This window comes from Urocampus carinirostris, chromosome 16 (assembly GCF_059441175.1).
Source record: "Urocampus carinirostris isolate Australia breed hairy pipefish chromosome 16, RoL_Ucar_1.0, whole genome shotgun sequence".
NCBI classification, from domain to species: domain Eukaryota; kingdom Metazoa; phylum Chordata; class Actinopteri; order Syngnathiformes; family Syngnathidae; genus Urocampus; species Urocampus carinirostris.
Window position 1 is genome coordinate 4,278,600 of NC_142364.1, and position 18,331 is coordinate 4,296,930.

Below are 18,331 nucleotides of genomic sequence, written 5' to 3' on the forward strand. Positions count from 1 at the left end.
ATTCTTATAATTATAAAAACACGTCGGTTAATGTAATCTCTGCAGACACGGAAATGTAAGAAATTGTAAATGTTTATAGTGTTGATTAACTTGGTTACAAAAGACAGGCTTTAATTTGCTATCATAAATCAACTCTCCTCCTCCCGAGTCCTCACCAAAAAATCATATGAAATTTTGTGTTTGCTGGGTTGATCGAGCTGGATTTCTTCATGCCCCATCTTACCTCGATTTCTGTCCTGTTCCAGGAAGAAAAAGACCAACTATTTCATCGTGTCGCTGGCCTTCGCCGACCTGCTGGTGGCGCTAGTGGTGATGCCCTTCGCGGCCATCGAGCTGACCACGGGCGCGTGGAAATACGGGCACGTTTTCTGTTTGGTGCGGACCTCGCTCGACGTACTCTTGACCACTGCGTCCATCTTGCATTTGTGCTGCATCGCCTTGGACAGGTTGGCATTTTTCTTTTTCTTTCGGTTTGTCTGTCCCTGTGTGCCCTGCAATTGGCTGGCAACCAGTTCAGGGTGTCCCCTGCCCACTGCCCGATGATTGCTGGGATGGGCTCCAGCACCCCCGCGACCCTACTGAATAGAATAGAATAGAATATACCTTTATTGTCATTGTTACAAAATGGGTTAACATATTGTGACAACGAAAATGGGCATGACACTCCAGTTTTACACATTCACAGTGAGGTATGAGCCAAGAAGATAAAGGAACAGAGAAGATAAGGTTATAAAACAAGGAGGATAAGGCTATAGTTATAATTTGAGGATAGGTGGTGCAGCTAATGAGATGAGATGAGATGTTTTTAATGAAAAACGGAGAGGACTTATGCTGCTAGCTAGAATGAAGAAAAACTACTGGAAAGTTCTAGGTTGAGTTGGAAAAATAATAGAGGGAAATAACAGGGTCACCATAATTTGGACCCAAACGAAAAGAAAGACGAAATGAAAGAAATTTAATGAACATTTTTCACAACTTGAAAAACACTAAGACGACTAATCACAAGAAAAAACCGTTGTTGCAAGTATTAAGATTTATAATCAGAATGTATAACAGAAAACAACACTTTAAAATTAAGTTCTTTATAATCTACTTCTAACATTCATTGCATGCATATGACATGGCTGTTTTCTATCTGCCATCAGTATGTACCTGTATTTATTCATCTTCTTTCATGCGATGTTTGCATTGCCTCGACTGCTACAAGCCTCGTGAACTCCTCTTTCCACGATGCTTTTAATAGATAGATAGATAGATAGATAGATAGATAGATAGATACTTTATTCATCCCTGAAGGGAAATTCACATTTTCAGCAGCATCCCTGAGCTGAGAACAATACAATAATAAAGCAAGAAGAATACAATATACAAATACCCAGTGTGACGTGCAAATACCCACTGTAGCGTGTTATATAGAATAACTAAATAGTGCTACACAGAATACATATTGCAATAAGATTCGGTAATATGCAATGTAGGTGGTGTGGTTTACTGTGGGCTTTTACTCTGCCGGGTAGAGTTAAAGAGCCTCATGGCATGAGGAAGAAAAGATCTCTTCAGTCTGTCCGTAGTACAAGACAGTGACAGCAGTCTGTCGCTGAAACTGCTCTTCTGTCTGGAGATAATGCTGTGTAGTGGATGCGATGGATTGTCCATGATTGACCTCAGCTTTTTCAGTGCTCGTCTCTCAGCTACTGTTGTTAGGCTGTCCAGCTCTTTGCCCACAACAGAGCTCGCTTTCCTAGCCAGTTTATTGAGACGAGAGGCATCCTACTTCTTGACGCTGCCTCCCCAACACGCTGCCGCATAGAAGAGGGCGCTTGCCACTACTGTCTCATAGAATATTTTCAGGAGCTTTTTGCAGAATTTGAAGGAGGCCAGCCTTCTGAGGAAGTAAAGTCGGCTTTGCCCTTTTCTACATATAGCTTCTGTGTTGGCAGTCCAGTCCAGTTTGTTGTCCAGCTGCACACCCAGGTATTTGTAGGTCTGGACAAATTCTACACATTCTCCCTTGATGGTTACAGGAACCGGGTGAGTTCTGGTTCTCCTGAAGTCCACCACCATCTCTCTGGTCTTGGTGGTGTTTAGGTGCAGGTGGTTTGCATCGCTCCATCGGACAAAGTCCTGAATCAATTTCCTGTACTCTTCCTCCTGCCCATTTCTGATACATCCCACGATCGCAGTGTCGTTGGCAAACCTTTGCACATGGCAGGACTCAGAGTTGTACTTAAAGTCCGATGTATATAGAGTGAATAGGAACGGAGAGAGCACGGTCCCCTGCGGAGATCCTGTGCTGCTAACCACAGTGTCCGATGTACAGCCCCCCCTGTTTCACATACTGGGGTCTGCCTGTCAGGTAGTCAGTAATCCATTCTACAAGGTGTGAGCTAACTCCCATCTCTGTCAGTTTCCTACTCGGTAGCAGAGGCTGTATGGTATTGAAGGCACTGGAGAAGTCCAAAAATGTAATCCTCACAGCCCCCTTCGCCCTATCCAGGTGAGAGAGGGATCGGTGTAACATGTATACTATAGCATCCTCCACTCCCACCTTCTCCTGGTAAGCAAATTGCAGTGGGTCGATGGCGTGACGGACCTGTAGCCTCAGGTGGTGCAGCAGCAGCCGCTCCATGGTCTTCATCACATGTGATGTCAGGGCGAATGTACGTTTACGTTTTGTAGCGTCATCAATTTTGTTCGCTTCTTTTGATTCTTTCTTCTGGGGCTGAGGTTTTGGCTTGATTCCTAACCACTTCTCCATTTTTCTTGTGTTCTCTGTGCGTCTACTTTGGAAAAAGATATGCAAATGCACGACCTTATAACGCTCGGTAAAGTCCGGAAGCACGAAGTTACTCGATGCAGGCTTCTGATTGGCTGGCGAGTATGCAATTTGCCAAACGAACCGAAATTCCGAAATTTCCTAACCGAAAGATTTCGAAATAGTTTTTTTTTTTTTTTTCTTGAGAAAGTTGTCAGCCAACGGCAGCACGGCGGCGCAGTGTTTAGCGCATGTGCGGCACAGTTCATGTCTTGGGAACCTCCTGCGTGGGTTCAAATCCAGCTCCAGACTTCCTGTGCCGAGTTTGTATGTTCTCTCCGTGCTTGCGTGGGTTTTCCTCCGGGCTCTCCTCCCACATTCCAAAAACATGCATTTCAGGTGAATTGGCCGGTCCAAATTGTCCCTAGGTGTGAATGGGCGAGTGAGTTGTCTGTCCCCGTGTGCCCTGCGATTGGCTGGCAACCAGTTCAGGGTGTCCCCTGCCCACTGCCTGATGATTGCTCGGATGGGCTCCAGCACCCCCGCGACCCTACTGAGGATAAGCGGTGACGTTATTTCAGACACTGATTATAGTAAGAGAACACTCCTATCTGGTTTGACTTGTTGGATGAGAAATCAGTTTATTTAATCTTGGTTTACTAACCCTGTTTTATTTCTATTTCAAGTTGATGACTGGTCCTCTACTCTTCATTTCGGGTGATAACTTATTGTTACTCACAAAATTTACATTTACCCGCACTGATCGAATGGACCCAAATCTGTTTTGTGTCAGAATTTAAAGTCACACAATAATACACTTCAAATGTCAAATGAATAACAAGAAGGTTCATCAAATAAGCAAAGAAAACACACTTCTGATGTTTCCCAGTTCAGATAATCCCAAATCTACGGGTATCGCTTGTTTTTCAGTTTCATGATTCCATAATCAAGATCAAAGTCCAATTCCTACCGCAACCTTGATGCAGAGCTCTATAATGAATCAAATATTGGCTGGATTCTTGGTCCGGGTAGCTCACCACTCAGATCTCCAAGATTCCCAGTTGTCCAAGGAATCGAGGAATTTCCCCGGAAGTGGAAAATAAAAGTCCTGTGAAAGGCCAACAAAAGGAATATATTCAGTCGTTTTTTTTTTTAAGAATAAACTTTGAAAACGTCAAATACTTTGAGGAAAACGGCTTTTTGTGAAAGGAGGCCTTTCAAGCAGACCTTTCACTTTGGTGCTTTTTTTTTTTTTTACATATATTTATATTTTTTTATACCTCCAACATCTAAACAATGCATTCTATAAACACAAAGGCATTTTTTATGCAAAATAACATTTTATTGCAAGAACTTTTCAAGATATGATCACACGATTTCAGTCACTCAGGGGAGCTACCCACAACACTCTCAATTGCTGAATAGAGGAAGCAACACAAGGAAGTGGATGTTTATTGATGTGTGGACAGAGATATGATAAAAGCGATTTCTACCATCCAGCGGTAATTTTTCAAATTGAAATCATCTCCAGAGGTTTGATACTTACCTATCAGCAGTGCCAAAGCCTTTAGAATAGTTTAGTTTTAAATAAAAACTTATTTTTACGTTCTTGCTTCTGAAAACGTATTTTTATGTAATGGCGTTGAATAAGTGAAAATATTTGATTTCATTTGAGAATTTAATTATATGATCAACCATTTACTAATTTGTGTTTCCTTTCAAATGTTAACATTATATTGAAATGCAAAATTATTATTTTAATAATTTATTTTTAACTCCTTTTTTAATGGGGTTTACCAGTACATTGACTTTTTGCATTCCAGGTATTACGCCATCTGCTGCCAGCCGCTGGTATATCGCCACAAGATGACGCCTCTGAGAGTAGCAGTAATGTTGGCAGGCTGCTGGCTCATCCCCACCTTTATTTCCTTCCTACCCATCATGCAAAGCTGGAACGCCATCGGCATTGAGGAGATAGTAAGTGCCGTGATCCTGTAAATGAAGACGCAAAATACAGTTTAATTTCAGGAAATAAATCGGTGTTGTATGGTATAAAGCAGAGGTTTCCAAACTCATTTAACTCAGGGGCCACATAGTAGGAAAAAAAACATTCCCACAGGGGCCTTAGCTGAGGGGATGGGGGTCTTTTTTTCTCTTGATTAAATTATGATTCGGTGTCTGCACGGTTTCTCGAAGAGGAGGAGAAATCTGTTTTAACCCTCCCACATGGCCAGCATGGACAGATGACTGAGGCTTTGTGCAAAAAATTACCCTGCTGTTTTGTGCATTATGCCTCAAGAGCTCTGTACTTTGCACATCAAGAGGTAAACGTCATTACGAGACAAAACATGAACATGATTTCAAGGACGAGTCTGGAAAGGCGGAGACATTAAAACGCGCTGTGTCCAGGTACAGCAAACACAAACTCTGAAAACATTTGTCACTGCAACAAACGCCACCACTGAAGCAAGCTATCACATTGCTCACTGCATGGCAAAGCACATTAAAGGTGTGTGTGTGTTTCAAGTTTTGATTTTTAGTTAGTTGATAAACAAGAATAGTGGAAGATAAAATTGGTCAGTTATAGAATTTCAATGTACATCCATGTGGACTGGGGTAAAATGACAGCTCTGTTGGATGTACAAAAATTCTTGTGCGAGTCATTAATCTTGGTGTGGCACACCGATTTACAAGAAAATTTGAAAGTGGCACTCTACACCGAAAATGTTTCTGACCCCTGTTATAGATAATGATAAAACAAGATTATAAACAAAGAAAAGAACATGACACTTAGTTTGTCGTCAGCAATGTTCCCTCTAAGCTGCGCACGTGTGCAATCGCGCACTGCCCGCACATTCTCAGCGCACAAGAAAATCTAGCCAGCGCACAAAAATCAGGGCTCAAAATTATTAATTAAGAAGCCAATTAAGTCAAAGTTACAGTGCATGAAGGTAAAAATACACGGGTTCCCCTGACGCTGTGTTCCAAATGCGGTATTTTGAAGTCAAGGTCGAAGTAGAACGAAGTTGAGTAAAGTCAGTAGAGTTTTTCGAGAACCGGCTTCTTCGGCTCGGCTCACATAAAGGAACCGGCTCTCTCGGGTCCTAAACGGCTCTTCGGGTTGTTTTTGCTTCTTTAACCCCAACACGACCAAATAATGTGTAAAATGATGCACAAAATGACTTAAAGGAATGGGGGAATAGAACAAAAAAGAAAAAAATACCCAAATGAAAAAGTAGTGAAAAACTGAGGGAAAAAAAAAGAAAGAGAAAAAAGAAGGAAACATTTAGAAAAAAAAGCCAGAAAAAAAGAAAGAAATGTAGGAAAAAAGTAAATAGAGAACAAAAAGAAAAAGTAACAGCTCGAAAAAAATAAACATAATGAGATTTTTTTTTTTAAAGGAATTTTTAAAAAAGTAGAAAAAAAAACACGGAAAAAAGAAGAAAGTTTGTGTTGCATTCAAATCATTTCCAATTATATCAAGTGAATCTTGTTGCCAACATGGTACTTCCACTAAAAAAATGTGATTAAGCACAGTTCTGTATCTTAAAACCGACTCAATAAACCCCAAAAATGTTAATACTATGCGACAAAATAAATCAGGAAATAAAAAGAAATGGATATCTTGTGAAAGAATTGTAAGAACAAACGACGTTTGTAGGCAATCGTACAACTTTTGCAATAGTACATGAGTCAATTCATTCAAAAGAGAAAACTTTATTTGCATTGCCAGAAACTCAGCGAAATGTAAGTTGATGTCAAGTTTTGGACATGTTTGATAATGACTTAGTTGCCACACTTGGGATTGCCGTTGCCCACTGTTGTTTCAAGCGTTGCTCACAAACTTTGTGTGAACGCTCAGACCCGGGGAATATTACAGGGAACATCGGTCGTCAGGAGATGGTCGAAAAACACCGAAGCTTCGGAACTCAAGATCCGTCCTCTTTAAAGAGGACGATATTCTCCCGGGCGAAGGCAATTCAAATCCCAGAGGCTTTGTGTTTGTCTTTGTAATAACGTTTTCAATCTTTTCCGCACCGCAACAGTAATTCAGGAGTTTTTTCTCTTTCTTTCAAGCGAGGTGATTCGGGAGCAGGAAAATAGGTCAGAGATGGACTTATTTATCTGAAAAAATGAACATTGTTTGTGGGAAGGTCACAAGATGCCGCATGTGACGGGAATTAAGCGAGATATGTGATGAGAGCCGGCAATTCCTAATTGAGTTTGTTTGCTCTTTTCGATCAAAGTGGCGGAAAGGCTTTTATCGGAAAGGCTCGATTTGGCTAATGAAGACTACTTCACAGCTCTTCCCCTTTTTGGTTTTTGTGTGACAAAAGCTAGCGGGTTTGAGTCGCATCTCTCAAATAAAGAATTAAAAAAACGTTTTAAAAAATCGTTGTTAAATTTTATATATTGAGAAATATGTTTTTACATTTATTGCACAAGTTTATTTTTGGGACTCAGATATATATATATATATATATATATATATATATATTAGGGATAGAAATAGATTAGAGATATAGATGGATATAGAGATAGATTAGAGATATAGAGATATAGATGGATATAGAGATAGATTAGAAATATAATAATAATAATAATAATTTCCTTTGTATTGTCATTCTTTGTAACAATGTACACAGAACGAAATGTCGATACACCTGACCCATTGTAGCGAGCCGATGCAGCCGCAGCCAACAGAGGGCGCCGCCATTTTTACCAATGTTATAAGTCTTAGGTATGACTCGGCCGAGGCGCGAACCAGCGACCTCCCAGTCTCAAAGCGGGCGCCCTACCATCTAGGCTACTGAGCTGGTAGAGATATAGATGGATATAGAGATAGATTAGAGATATAGAGATATAGAGATATAGAGATATAGATGGATATAGATATAGATTAGAGATATAGAGATATAGATAGATACAGATTAGAGATATATAGATATATAGATATATAGATATAGATAGATATAGATAGAGATGGATAGATATAGATCGATTGACACATATATGTAAATAATATATAAATGTAAAAAAATATTTATATAGATATATGTGTATATATATATATATATATATATATATATTTATTTAATAGAGAGAGAGAGAGAGAGAGAGAGAGATCAATATACATCTATATGGATGTATATATATATATATATATATATATATATATATATATATCTATATAGATGTATATAGATAGATGTATATAGATATATGTATATATATGTAAAAAAATATATATGATATAATTTTTATTTATACATATCTATTGATGTATATATTAATTCATACACATTTATTTTATGCATACTTTTATAAACAAAAAAAATTAGATAATTTGTTAATTTAAAATATCTAATTTTTTTATTCATTTATTTCTCTTTATATTTTTTATAAATACAACATAAAATTAAATTATATAACATACATTTTTAGTCAATGAACTAATTTCATTGAATTATTTTCACTTTTAGATGTATACTTTTTATGGAAATTAAACAATATATAAGCTATGTATGTTTGTTTTTGTTTTTTAAATAATAATCAAAATTTTGTCTGGGAATTTTTTAAAGGGTGTGTTTCCTCCTTAAATTGTTGTCACGGTTGCCATGGTGCCCAATGGGCCCCGCCCGTGTGGCGCCAGCTGCGGATTGTCAGAGATAGTCATTATTAAGACTCTTTGGTGGCTGTATTTACACAGATAAAATACATATATTGTTAAAAACTATATCGTGATACCAGCAGCAAAAGTACTCATGGCTCCCGTGTTTACAGGCATCATAATCTCACTTATGTGAAAGTAAACGATGCTGATGATAATCCCGAATTTTCCGATTCCTTGATGACGGAGAGGCAAAGTGCTACAGTGCCTCATCCAGATTTACGAACTTTCAGGTTTGATTCCACCTGCCCAATGCGAAAAACAAGGACACGCTGGAATAGTCCGAAAAAACCTGAACATTTCGCGGTCAAACCTTTCTGAAACAGTCCATGCACTGCGGAGTCACCTCAGGCGTCCTGCAGTAAAAGAAAAAAAAACACCCTTTTATTTCAGCTCATAAAATGTGAAACGCTCTCTGACTTTTATTTCCTGTCAGTTTAGCGTCTCGCTCTCGTCTCGTCCGTTTCACACTCTGTGGTTGTGCAGACGTTGAGTGGGAATGATTGTCTCAAACCAGTTACAGATGATCGAAACCACTTCCTTCCCAGATTGATACCAACAGGGATGCTATTTTTCATGTTTAATACAGTAATTACCCCTCTCCCAATTGTTATTCCTAAATTTAAATATATTTTAGTGTCTCTATTGATTCCAATTTTGATTCTTAACCGATACCACTACTGATACGTTTGATATATATGTAAAGTTTCCTCCTTAAATTGTTGTCACCGTTGCCATGGCGCCCAATGGGCCCAGCCCGTGTGTCGCCAGCTGCGGATTGTCAGAGATAGTCATTATTAAGACTCTTTGGTGGCTGTATTTACACAGATAAATTACATATATTGTTAAAAACTACATCGTGATACCAGCAGTACTCACGGCTCCCGAGTTGGTTGAAAAAGGAAGAGAGAGCCCAAAGGGCGGGCGTGGTTTATTATGCGTCAGTGAAAACAGTACACACATGAGCACGACTTCACAATAAAAGAATATAAGATTGATAAACGTAGAGATCTAATTAGACTGATTATTGAAACGTTGTTTTATGTGTGTGTGTGTGTGTGTGTATGAAAGATTGTTTTTGTATTTAGGGATATAAAAACAAGTTATTTTCACTAGACTGAAATTCTGAGAGATTAACATCCATTGACAGGCTCATTGACAGATTGGCTTCCCTGCTATTTAAACCCAGTCCTGTCACGCTTTTTTTGTCAGCCCGCCGACGAACTTCTGCCCCACAAGACGTGGGTTTCGACTCGGTCCTGTTCCTGTTTGTATCTCCTGTCCGGTATTGTTCCCGTTTATTTTGTCCTGTTTAATTTCGGTTTCCAGTTTTGTTTCCGTCTGTTTTGGTCCTGTTTATTATTTTCACCAGTTTTCGTCCCCGTCTAGTTTCTCCTGTTTATTTTCGATATCCTGATTCATTATCTATCCTGTCCGTCCCGTCCTGTCCGGTATCGACCCCATCTGTCCGATATCAACTGGGGCAATTGGGATCGATCTCGTCGGTCTCTGACTTCCTGTCTTTCCATGCCAGACTGCTGCCTAGCGTGCATGACTCCCCATTTCCCGTAAAATAAAAGGCTTGTGTGAGGACGACACGCGTTTGGGTCCTGATCCTGTTCTGGTTCCTGACAATTGTATTCCCATTTCATTAGGTTTGAGAAATGAAATCACCCCCAGCCTCAGAATGTTTCTCCATTGAGAACAATTTATATTTCTCCCCAGACAGATACCAATACCGATACGTTTGATAAGTGAAATTTCGCCCCCAAACTAAGACATTTTATTGTTTCTATTGAGATTTGTTTTCTTTTTTCCAGACCATGTTTTTACCCTTTGACATATAAAGACATTCGATTGTGTCTATTCAGGAAAATATCATTTTTTTAAACCCAAATTGATACCAATACTGATATGTTTAATATAGGAAATTAATATAGGAAATCCCCTGCCTTATTTTAATACCACTAGGTTTGATGAATGAAACTTCCCCCAGAAATATAAATATATTTTAGTGTCTTTCTTCGCATGGTTCGTATGGGTGCTTAAAATCATTGAACATGCTTGGATTTTAATCAATGATTGAAAAGTGCGTGCATTTTGTGAGGCGTGCCTGTAAGTTGTTGGAATTGTTGCCGTGTTTCTCTCTCTGGTGGCCTCACATTGAATTTTTTTTTCTTCTTGTGGTTAACAGCAGTTGACATTAGTTTGTACGGCATTGTCCTATAAAGCGTCATATATGGATCGTGCCCAAGAGGACAAGTGCATGCTACACCTAAACAAGGAACTATGAAATATGTAGTGCTGCAAGGATCACGTATCAATTATGGGCCATGTAGCGTTTCCCAGTGGTAAATTCAAATGAGAAGAACCTCCTGTAACTGAAAATGTAATCTACATATTACTGTCATGTTTATTCAAAACTTAATTGGGAAGGATTTGTATCAAAAAATATAAATATTCAGGTCATCACCCTCCGGACAGAGCACGACACACACATTCTAACCCCCCCAGGCGAGGTGATAAATCATTCAAAACGTTCCAAATCACAGGCGTTTTACGACATCCTTCTTAAGAAATGCACTCAAGGCTGAGGTCAAACTTAGGACAAGTAAAAGTGGAATAAAACAGCGTATAAAATAGTATATAACTTCAGAGTCAAATTCCGGTTGCAGCTTGTAATTAGGTTGGCATGGTGGGTCTTTAAGACGGATCAGAGAGAACCACTGTCCTAACGTGTAAAGCAGTAGTGTTTTTGAGTATGGAAATGGTCATATTAGAAGTTCTGATGTTTCTAAGCAAATCCTGGTTTCTGTTGGGGTTCCAGATCGAAGAGAGACGCGCTCCGCCCGGCGGCTCCAACGAGACCAGTTGCGTGTTCCTGGTCAACCGTCCCTACGCCCTGATTTGCTCCACGGTGGCCTTCTACGTGCCGCTAGCGCTAATGGTGCTAGCTTACCAGCGGATCTACGTGACGGCTATGAGCCACGTACGCCAGATTGAGACGCTGCAGCGTGCCGGCTCGGCCCCCGCCGGTGCCGGAGGACTAGGGGTCGCCACGGCCCGTTCCTCCCTGTCCTCAGATCCGGCAGACCACTACCACCTGCGGACGCCTGACGGAGTCTTGTTCCCTGAACCGGCGCCGACGGCCAACAGCCGAATGCGGGTGGAGACTAAAGCGGCCAAGACCTTAGCGGTCATCATGGGTTGCTTCTGCCTGTGCTGGGCACCGTTTTTCGTCACTAACGTAGTGGACCCCTTCATCGATTACTCGGTGCCTTGGCAACTCTGGACGGCGTGGCTGTGGTTGGGCTACATCAACTCGGGTCTCAACCCGTTCCTCTACGCCTTCCTCAACCGAGCTTTCCGGAGAGCCTTCCTGGTCATTCTTTGCTGCGGAGACCAGCGCTGGGCGCGGCACGGGAGCCTCTCTTGCGGACCCGCTCACGGAGTCTGCTCGCCCCCATCCGTCAACGGGACCTCCATGGCGCTCAGGTGAGGGCCTCGCTTTAGGTCGGACCCATTCTGTGATGTGGCCAGGTTTACCCAAATTCTAAACTTGTGAAATGTTTTCTGCATAGAATCTATACGAATTACTTTCCGAGGTATAGATGAACCATGAGTTTGAAGCACCCATGTACCACGTGATTGATTCAGGAAATGATTTGCTAGGTTTGGATGCAGTTCAACATGGCATGCTCTTTACCTGTGTCCAAAAACTTTAGAAAACTATTCCACATTTTTCTCACCCAAAAATATTTTTGAAATGAAATGATGAAATGATCTGCATTTATATAGCGCTTTTCAAGTCAATGACTTCCCAAAGCGCTTTACAGTGTGCTTCACATTTCCCAATAGCGGCCGTGTAGCCATGTAAGGCGCTAACCTGCTTATTGGGGGTATTAGGGGTTCAGTGTCTTACCAAAGGACACTTCGACATGTAACACGGACAAGCCAGAATTCGAAATGGGATCCCTTGATCCCAAGACGAGCGCTCTACCTCCTGAGCTACTGCCGCTACTGCTCATTCTTTCCTCATCCTGGTCATCCTGGAAGGGGGATGACCTCATGTGCGGTCTCTTCTCAAGGTCGCTTTATTTTCCTTATGTTGTGGTTTTTGAGTTTTTCCTTGCTCTCATGTAGGTTTTAGATCAGGGGATGGTGTCATAATAGTCTGTCGTTTGCAATAAACAGTGGTCTGTGCAGCCCTTTGAGATTCTGTGTGATTAAGAGCATCATAAATAAACATGACTTGACATGACATTACTTAATTTTCCTCATGCTGAGGTATTTAAGTTTTTTCCATGCCCTCGTGTAGGTTTTAGATCAGGGGATGGTGTCATATTAGTCTTTGGTTTGCAATAATCAGTGGTCTGTGCAGCCCTTTCAGACTCCTTGTGATTAAGAGCATCATAAATAAACATGACTTGACATGACTTAATTTTTTTCTCATGCTAAGATTTTTGAGTTTTTCCTTGCCCTCATGTAGGTTTTAGATCAGGGGATGGTGTCATAATAGTCTGTGGTTTGCAATAATCAGTGGTCTGTGCAGCCCTTTGAGACTCCTTGTGATTAAGAGCATCATAAATAAACATGACTTGACTTGACTTAATTTTCCTCATGCTAAGATTTTTGAGTTTTTCCTTGCCCTCATGTAGGTTTTAGATCAGGGGATGGTGTCATGATAGTCGGTGGTTTGCAATAATCAGTGGTCTCTGCAGCCCCTCGAGACTCTTTGTGATTAAGGGCATCATAAATAAACATGACTTGACTTGACTTGAGGTTTTTGAGTTTTTCCTTGCCCTTATGTAGGTTCTAGATCAGGGGATGGTGTCATAATAGTCGGTAATAGTGTGTAGTCTGTGCAGCTCTTTGAGACTCTTTGTGATTAAGGGCCTCACAAATAAACATGACTTGAGGTTTTTGAGTTTTCCCTTGCCCTCATGTGGATTTTAGATCAGGGGATGGTGTCATAATAATCTGTAGTCTGTGCAGCTCTTTGAGACTCCTTGTGATTAAGGGCCAAACAAATAAACATGACTTGACTTGACTTGAGGTTTTTGAGTTTTCCCTTGCCTTCATGTGGATTCTAGATCAGGGGATGGTGTCATAATAATCTGTAGTCTGTGCAGCTCTTTGAGGCTCCTTGTGATTAAGGGTGTCACAAATTAACATGACTCGAGGTTTTGAGTTTTTCCTTGCCCTCATGTAGGTTTTAGATCAGGGGATGGTGTCATAATAGTCTGTGGTCTGTGCAGCTCTTTGAGTTCCCTTGTGATTAAGGGTGTCACTATTAAACATGGCTTGACTTATTATCGTGTAACACATTTATATTGTCCTCATGTCTTGAATGTCTTTGAAGCAATGCTTGTTCTCTTCTTACATGGTCATGACCCACTTAGATCTCCCCTTTGATTGGTGCGTGCTATCTTTGGGATTTGATCTGCGCCAAAATTTCACAATAAAAGCACATGTTAAACATTAAGCCGCCTCCCAAATTTGAATAAAATGATCCGGGCTCTTCATTTGTTTCACTTTTCTGCTCGGGAACATAAAACGCCACGACTCGGCGCGTCATCGTCTTCCCGTGACATTGAATTTGCATCTACGACATCTTTGATGTTAAGTGAGGACACGACATAATCTGATTCAGATTGGAAACAGATCTCAGCGCAGTCTGGATAATAGTCAAGTCATGTTTATTTGTTTGGCCCTTAATCACAAAGAGTCTCAAAGGGCTGCACAGACCACTGATTATTGCAAACCATAGATTACTATGACACATCCCCTGATCTAAAAGCTACATGAGGGCAAATAATACACAGATATTTTCAACATAAAATATAGGTTATTCATATGCTATAGAATAGAAGTTTGTTTTAAGTTTAGATTGAAAGATTTCCACTGAGGTTGCAGATGGAATCTCTGGGGGAAGAGCATTCCACAACACCGGGGCCTGAATGGAGAACGTTCTTTAACCTGTGGATTTCTTCTTGGCTCTTGGGATCACTAGTAGACCATCGTTTTCCGTGCAGGAACGTAAAGGGAAATTAAATCTAAAAGATATGAGGGAGAAAGTCCATGCATGATTTTGTATACTACCAACAAAACCTTAACTCATGATGAAACTCATATTAACTCGATATGGAGTTTCTAGCAGTATCGTGCAGACACTTCTATGCACCGGGAGAGTTAACTGTGGTCTTTGTGTTTGCTGTTTACGTTCCACTGCTAACCGTTTCACCGGATGCTAACGTTAGCATAGCGCTAAATCTCCTGCCCGCTGCTATCAATAAACAGCAGCTTGCACACCCCGACGGAGCTTTATCGTCGACGGCGACTTTAATCGGGCATGTTTATGGACTGTACTCCCAAATCCATTCAATATGTGGACTGGAGCAATTCGGGAAAAACACTGGACTATGTGTAATGTAAGATCAAACATCAATCATTCCAGTTGTATCCACCGACTCTGTTTGTCCATCATCATCCAACATAATATCTGGTCATGTTGGGATAAAAGAAGCAAAAACAACCTGAAGAGCCGTTTAGGACCCGAAAGAGCCGGTTCATTATAGTGAGCCGAGCCGAAGAAGCCGGTTCTTGACAAACTCTACTAACTTTACTCAACCTCGTTCTACTTCGACTCGACTTCAAAATACCGCATTTAGGACACAACGTCGTGGGAACCCGTGTATTTTGACCTTCATGCACTGTAACTTTGATTTAAGTCGCTTCTTAATTAGTAATTTTGAGCCCTCATTTTTGTGCGCTGGCTAGATTTTCTTGTGCGAGCAGTTTAGAGGGAACACTGCTCAAGAGAGACCATTTTTAAGCAGTTTAATCCAGATTTGGTTGGGTAAAACTCTCTTGTTTTATGCAGCTCTCGGAGGAAAAACACAAACCGCCGTAGTATAAACTTCTCCGCCTGACTTATTATGAGACGTGCGGAATTTATTGTTGTTTGATTGAAAGCAAAATCTTCTAAATCTCTCTCCCTCTTGCTCCGATTTCGTCAGCTTTTTTCTTCTTTCTGTCTGAAAATCTTGCGTTTATGATGAGTTGCAATGGTAACGTTTGAAAAAATGTTTGAAAAAATGGCTTGCTTGAACTCTTGCATCTGTGCTGTAGTGATATAATAATGAAGAATTGTGTATTTTGAGACATGGTTGGCAAGCGCAGTATTTTTTGTCAAAATCACCATCTTTGTCTAAATCAACAACTAACACCGTTTGCTAGCACGCCAAAAATGAGCTTTGTCCTCTTTTACATCAAAAACTAGTGACAAAATCGCCAAAATCAAACGCCGTCTTTGTCAGGGGACCGGACCAGATCGGAGGCAGGAAAGGTGAACTCATTCGCGTTAACGATCAGTTACTTTTATTAAGGAAATAAAAGTCGTCCAACACTCAGGGACAAAAACAGACCTTACAGGCAAACAGGAACTCAGACTAGGAATACTCACAAAACAGGCTTTTACTCAGAACGGGCAAGTACAGGTTTCCTCAAGTCAAACAGAACAGAATAATGCAAATAAATGCAATGAACCCGCAACCGGCAATCCCCAAAACCCGCCCTTAAGAAGCACTCACGCAAATTAGAAAATCTGCTACAGCCGGTGCCAAGGGGGCGGGGCCAGCCGGTCGCCACAGCGACCATGCTGGACATGACAGTCTTCTTCTACTCCAAAAACCTGTGTCCTCAGTGATGCCCATCATTTGCATCATCTTATATTTTGAAAATTAACCCGATTAGGGCAAAATATGCTATCTTCTTCCAGCCAAAGATTTGTGTTGTTTTCTAATACACCCCCGCGTATAAGCGTATTACTCTCTACTATTAGCGGCATCTTTTCGGTGAAAACTAGTGCCATTGTATTCTGTGCCAAAAGTAGAATAGTATATTAAATTATAGAACAGTAAAATAGTTCTAAAGTACTTCATAAATCCCGTTTGGTGTCTGTGTGTTCGTTTGTTGCTTATAGGCTCCAAAACAGGTGAACAGATTTTTGTGAAATTTCACACAGTAGTACTTAAGGCCTCTGGGTCTGTCTTTAGATAGGTTTTATGAAATAAAATGAAATGAAATGATTAGCATTTATAAAGCGCTTTTCAAGTCAAGACTTTCCAAAGCGCTTTACAGTGTGCTTCACATTTCCCAATAGCGGCCGTGCAGCCATGTAAGGCGCTAACCTGCTTATTGGGGGTATTGGGGGTATTGGGGGCTCAGTGTCTTACCCAAGGACACTTCGACATGTAACACGGAGAAGATGGGATTTGAACTGCGATCTCTTGATCCCAAGACGAGCGCTCTACCTCCTGAGCCACTGCCGCCCCCGGAACCCCCCAATAAATACAGATAAACATCTGCTTTCGTGATGTCTGCATTCGTTGGGTCTCTAACTCCCTGTGACGGCAAAATTGGGTACTGCATCTACCAACCACCGACCACTCCAAGCAGCCCAATCCAATCTTCTATCGTGCTATTTTGCTTGTACCGTATATTCCAATTTAGCGTCATTGTATGTGTGAACACAGATCTCTTAAATGTTTTTGATATTCCGCAAACTGGTAATGCACTCTTTGGGGTCTCGTGATTAACGGGACGTGGCCTCAGCTGACCGACGGCCTGTCGAGACACGGCGGCCCAAAACAACACGCGGCGCTAAAACAAAGCCTAACTCGATTTTAAGTGCGCCGGTTGCATCACATCTCTTGCCAAGCTCCCGACGGAGGCTCAGAGTTTTTGCGCTATCGCGCGTTCCCATCGTTGGGGAATTACCCGCACCGCATCCCGGCTCGTCCCCGGCAGATCATCTCATTAAGAACGCCGGCGCGAAAAATGTGAGACTAATTTCAATGCAATTGAGGGGACGGGGCCAGTGTTCCCTCTAAGCTGCGCGCGTGCGCAATTGCGCACTGCTCGCACATTCTCGGCGCACAAGAAAATCTAGCCGGCGCACAAAAATGAGGGCTCAAAATTACTTATTAAGAAGCGACTTAAGTCAAAGTTACAGTGCATCAAGGTAAAAATACACGGCTTCCCGTGACGTTGTGTCCTAAATGCGGTATTTTGAAGTCGAGTCGAAGGAGAACGAAGTTGAGTAAAGTTAGTAGAGTTTGTCGAGAACCGGCTTCTTCGGCTCGGCTCACTAAAATGAACCGGCTCTTTCGGGTCCTAAACGGCTCTTCAGGTTGTTTTTGCTTCTTTAATCCCAACATGACCAAATATTATGTAAAACAATGCACAACATGACTTAAAGGAAGGGGGGAATAGAACAAAAAAGAAAAAAATACCAAAATGAAAAAGTAGTGAAAAGCTGAGAAAAAAAGAAGGAAAAATTTTGAAAAAAACAGAAAAAAAGAAAAGAAAGAAATGTAGGAAAAATGCAAATAGAGAACAAAAAGAAAAAAGTAACATCTCGGAAAAAATAAACACAATGAGATTTTTTTTAAAGGAATTTAAAAAAAGTAGAAAAACACATGGAAAAAAGAAGAAAAAGTTTGTGTTGCATTCAAATAATTTCCAATGATATCAAGTGAATCTTGTTGCCAACATTGTACTTCCACTAAAATATGTGATTAAGTACAGTTCTGTATCTTACAACCGACGAAATAAGCCCCCCAAAATGTTAATATTATGCGACAAAATATATCAGGAAATAAAATGAAATAGATATCTTGTGAAAGAATTGTAAGAACAAACAACGTTTGTAGGCCGTACAACCTTTGCAATAGTACACGAGTCAATTCATTCAAAAGAGAAAAATAATTTTGCATTGCCGGAAACTCAGCAAAATGTAACTTGATGTCAAGTTTTGGACATGTTTGATAATTGATTATCTTGCCACACTTGGGATTATGGTTGCTCACTGTTGTTTCAAGCGCTGCTCACCGACGTTGTGT

At 40.8% G+C, this 18,331-nt stretch overlaps 1 protein-coding gene across 3 annotated transcripts in view; it reads left to right on the plus strand.

Annotated features, from left to right (window-relative positions):
* The window catches only part of LOC148350005 (5-hydroxytryptamine receptor 4-like), a 62,000-nt gene that overhangs the window by 30,212 nt on the left and 13,457 nt on the right, over nt 1-18,331 (plus strand). For all 3 annotated transcript variants that reach the window (XM_088320043.1, XM_088320040.1, XM_088320042.1), the window contains 3 exons: nt 246-446; nt 4,579-4,732; nt 11,254-11,921. In XM_088320043.1, the coding sequence (XP_088176169.1) occupies nt 246-446; nt 4,579-4,732; nt 11,254-11,921 (1,023 nt within the window). The remainder of the gene's footprint in view (nt 1-245; nt 447-4,578; nt 4,733-11,253; nt 11,922-18,331) is intronic.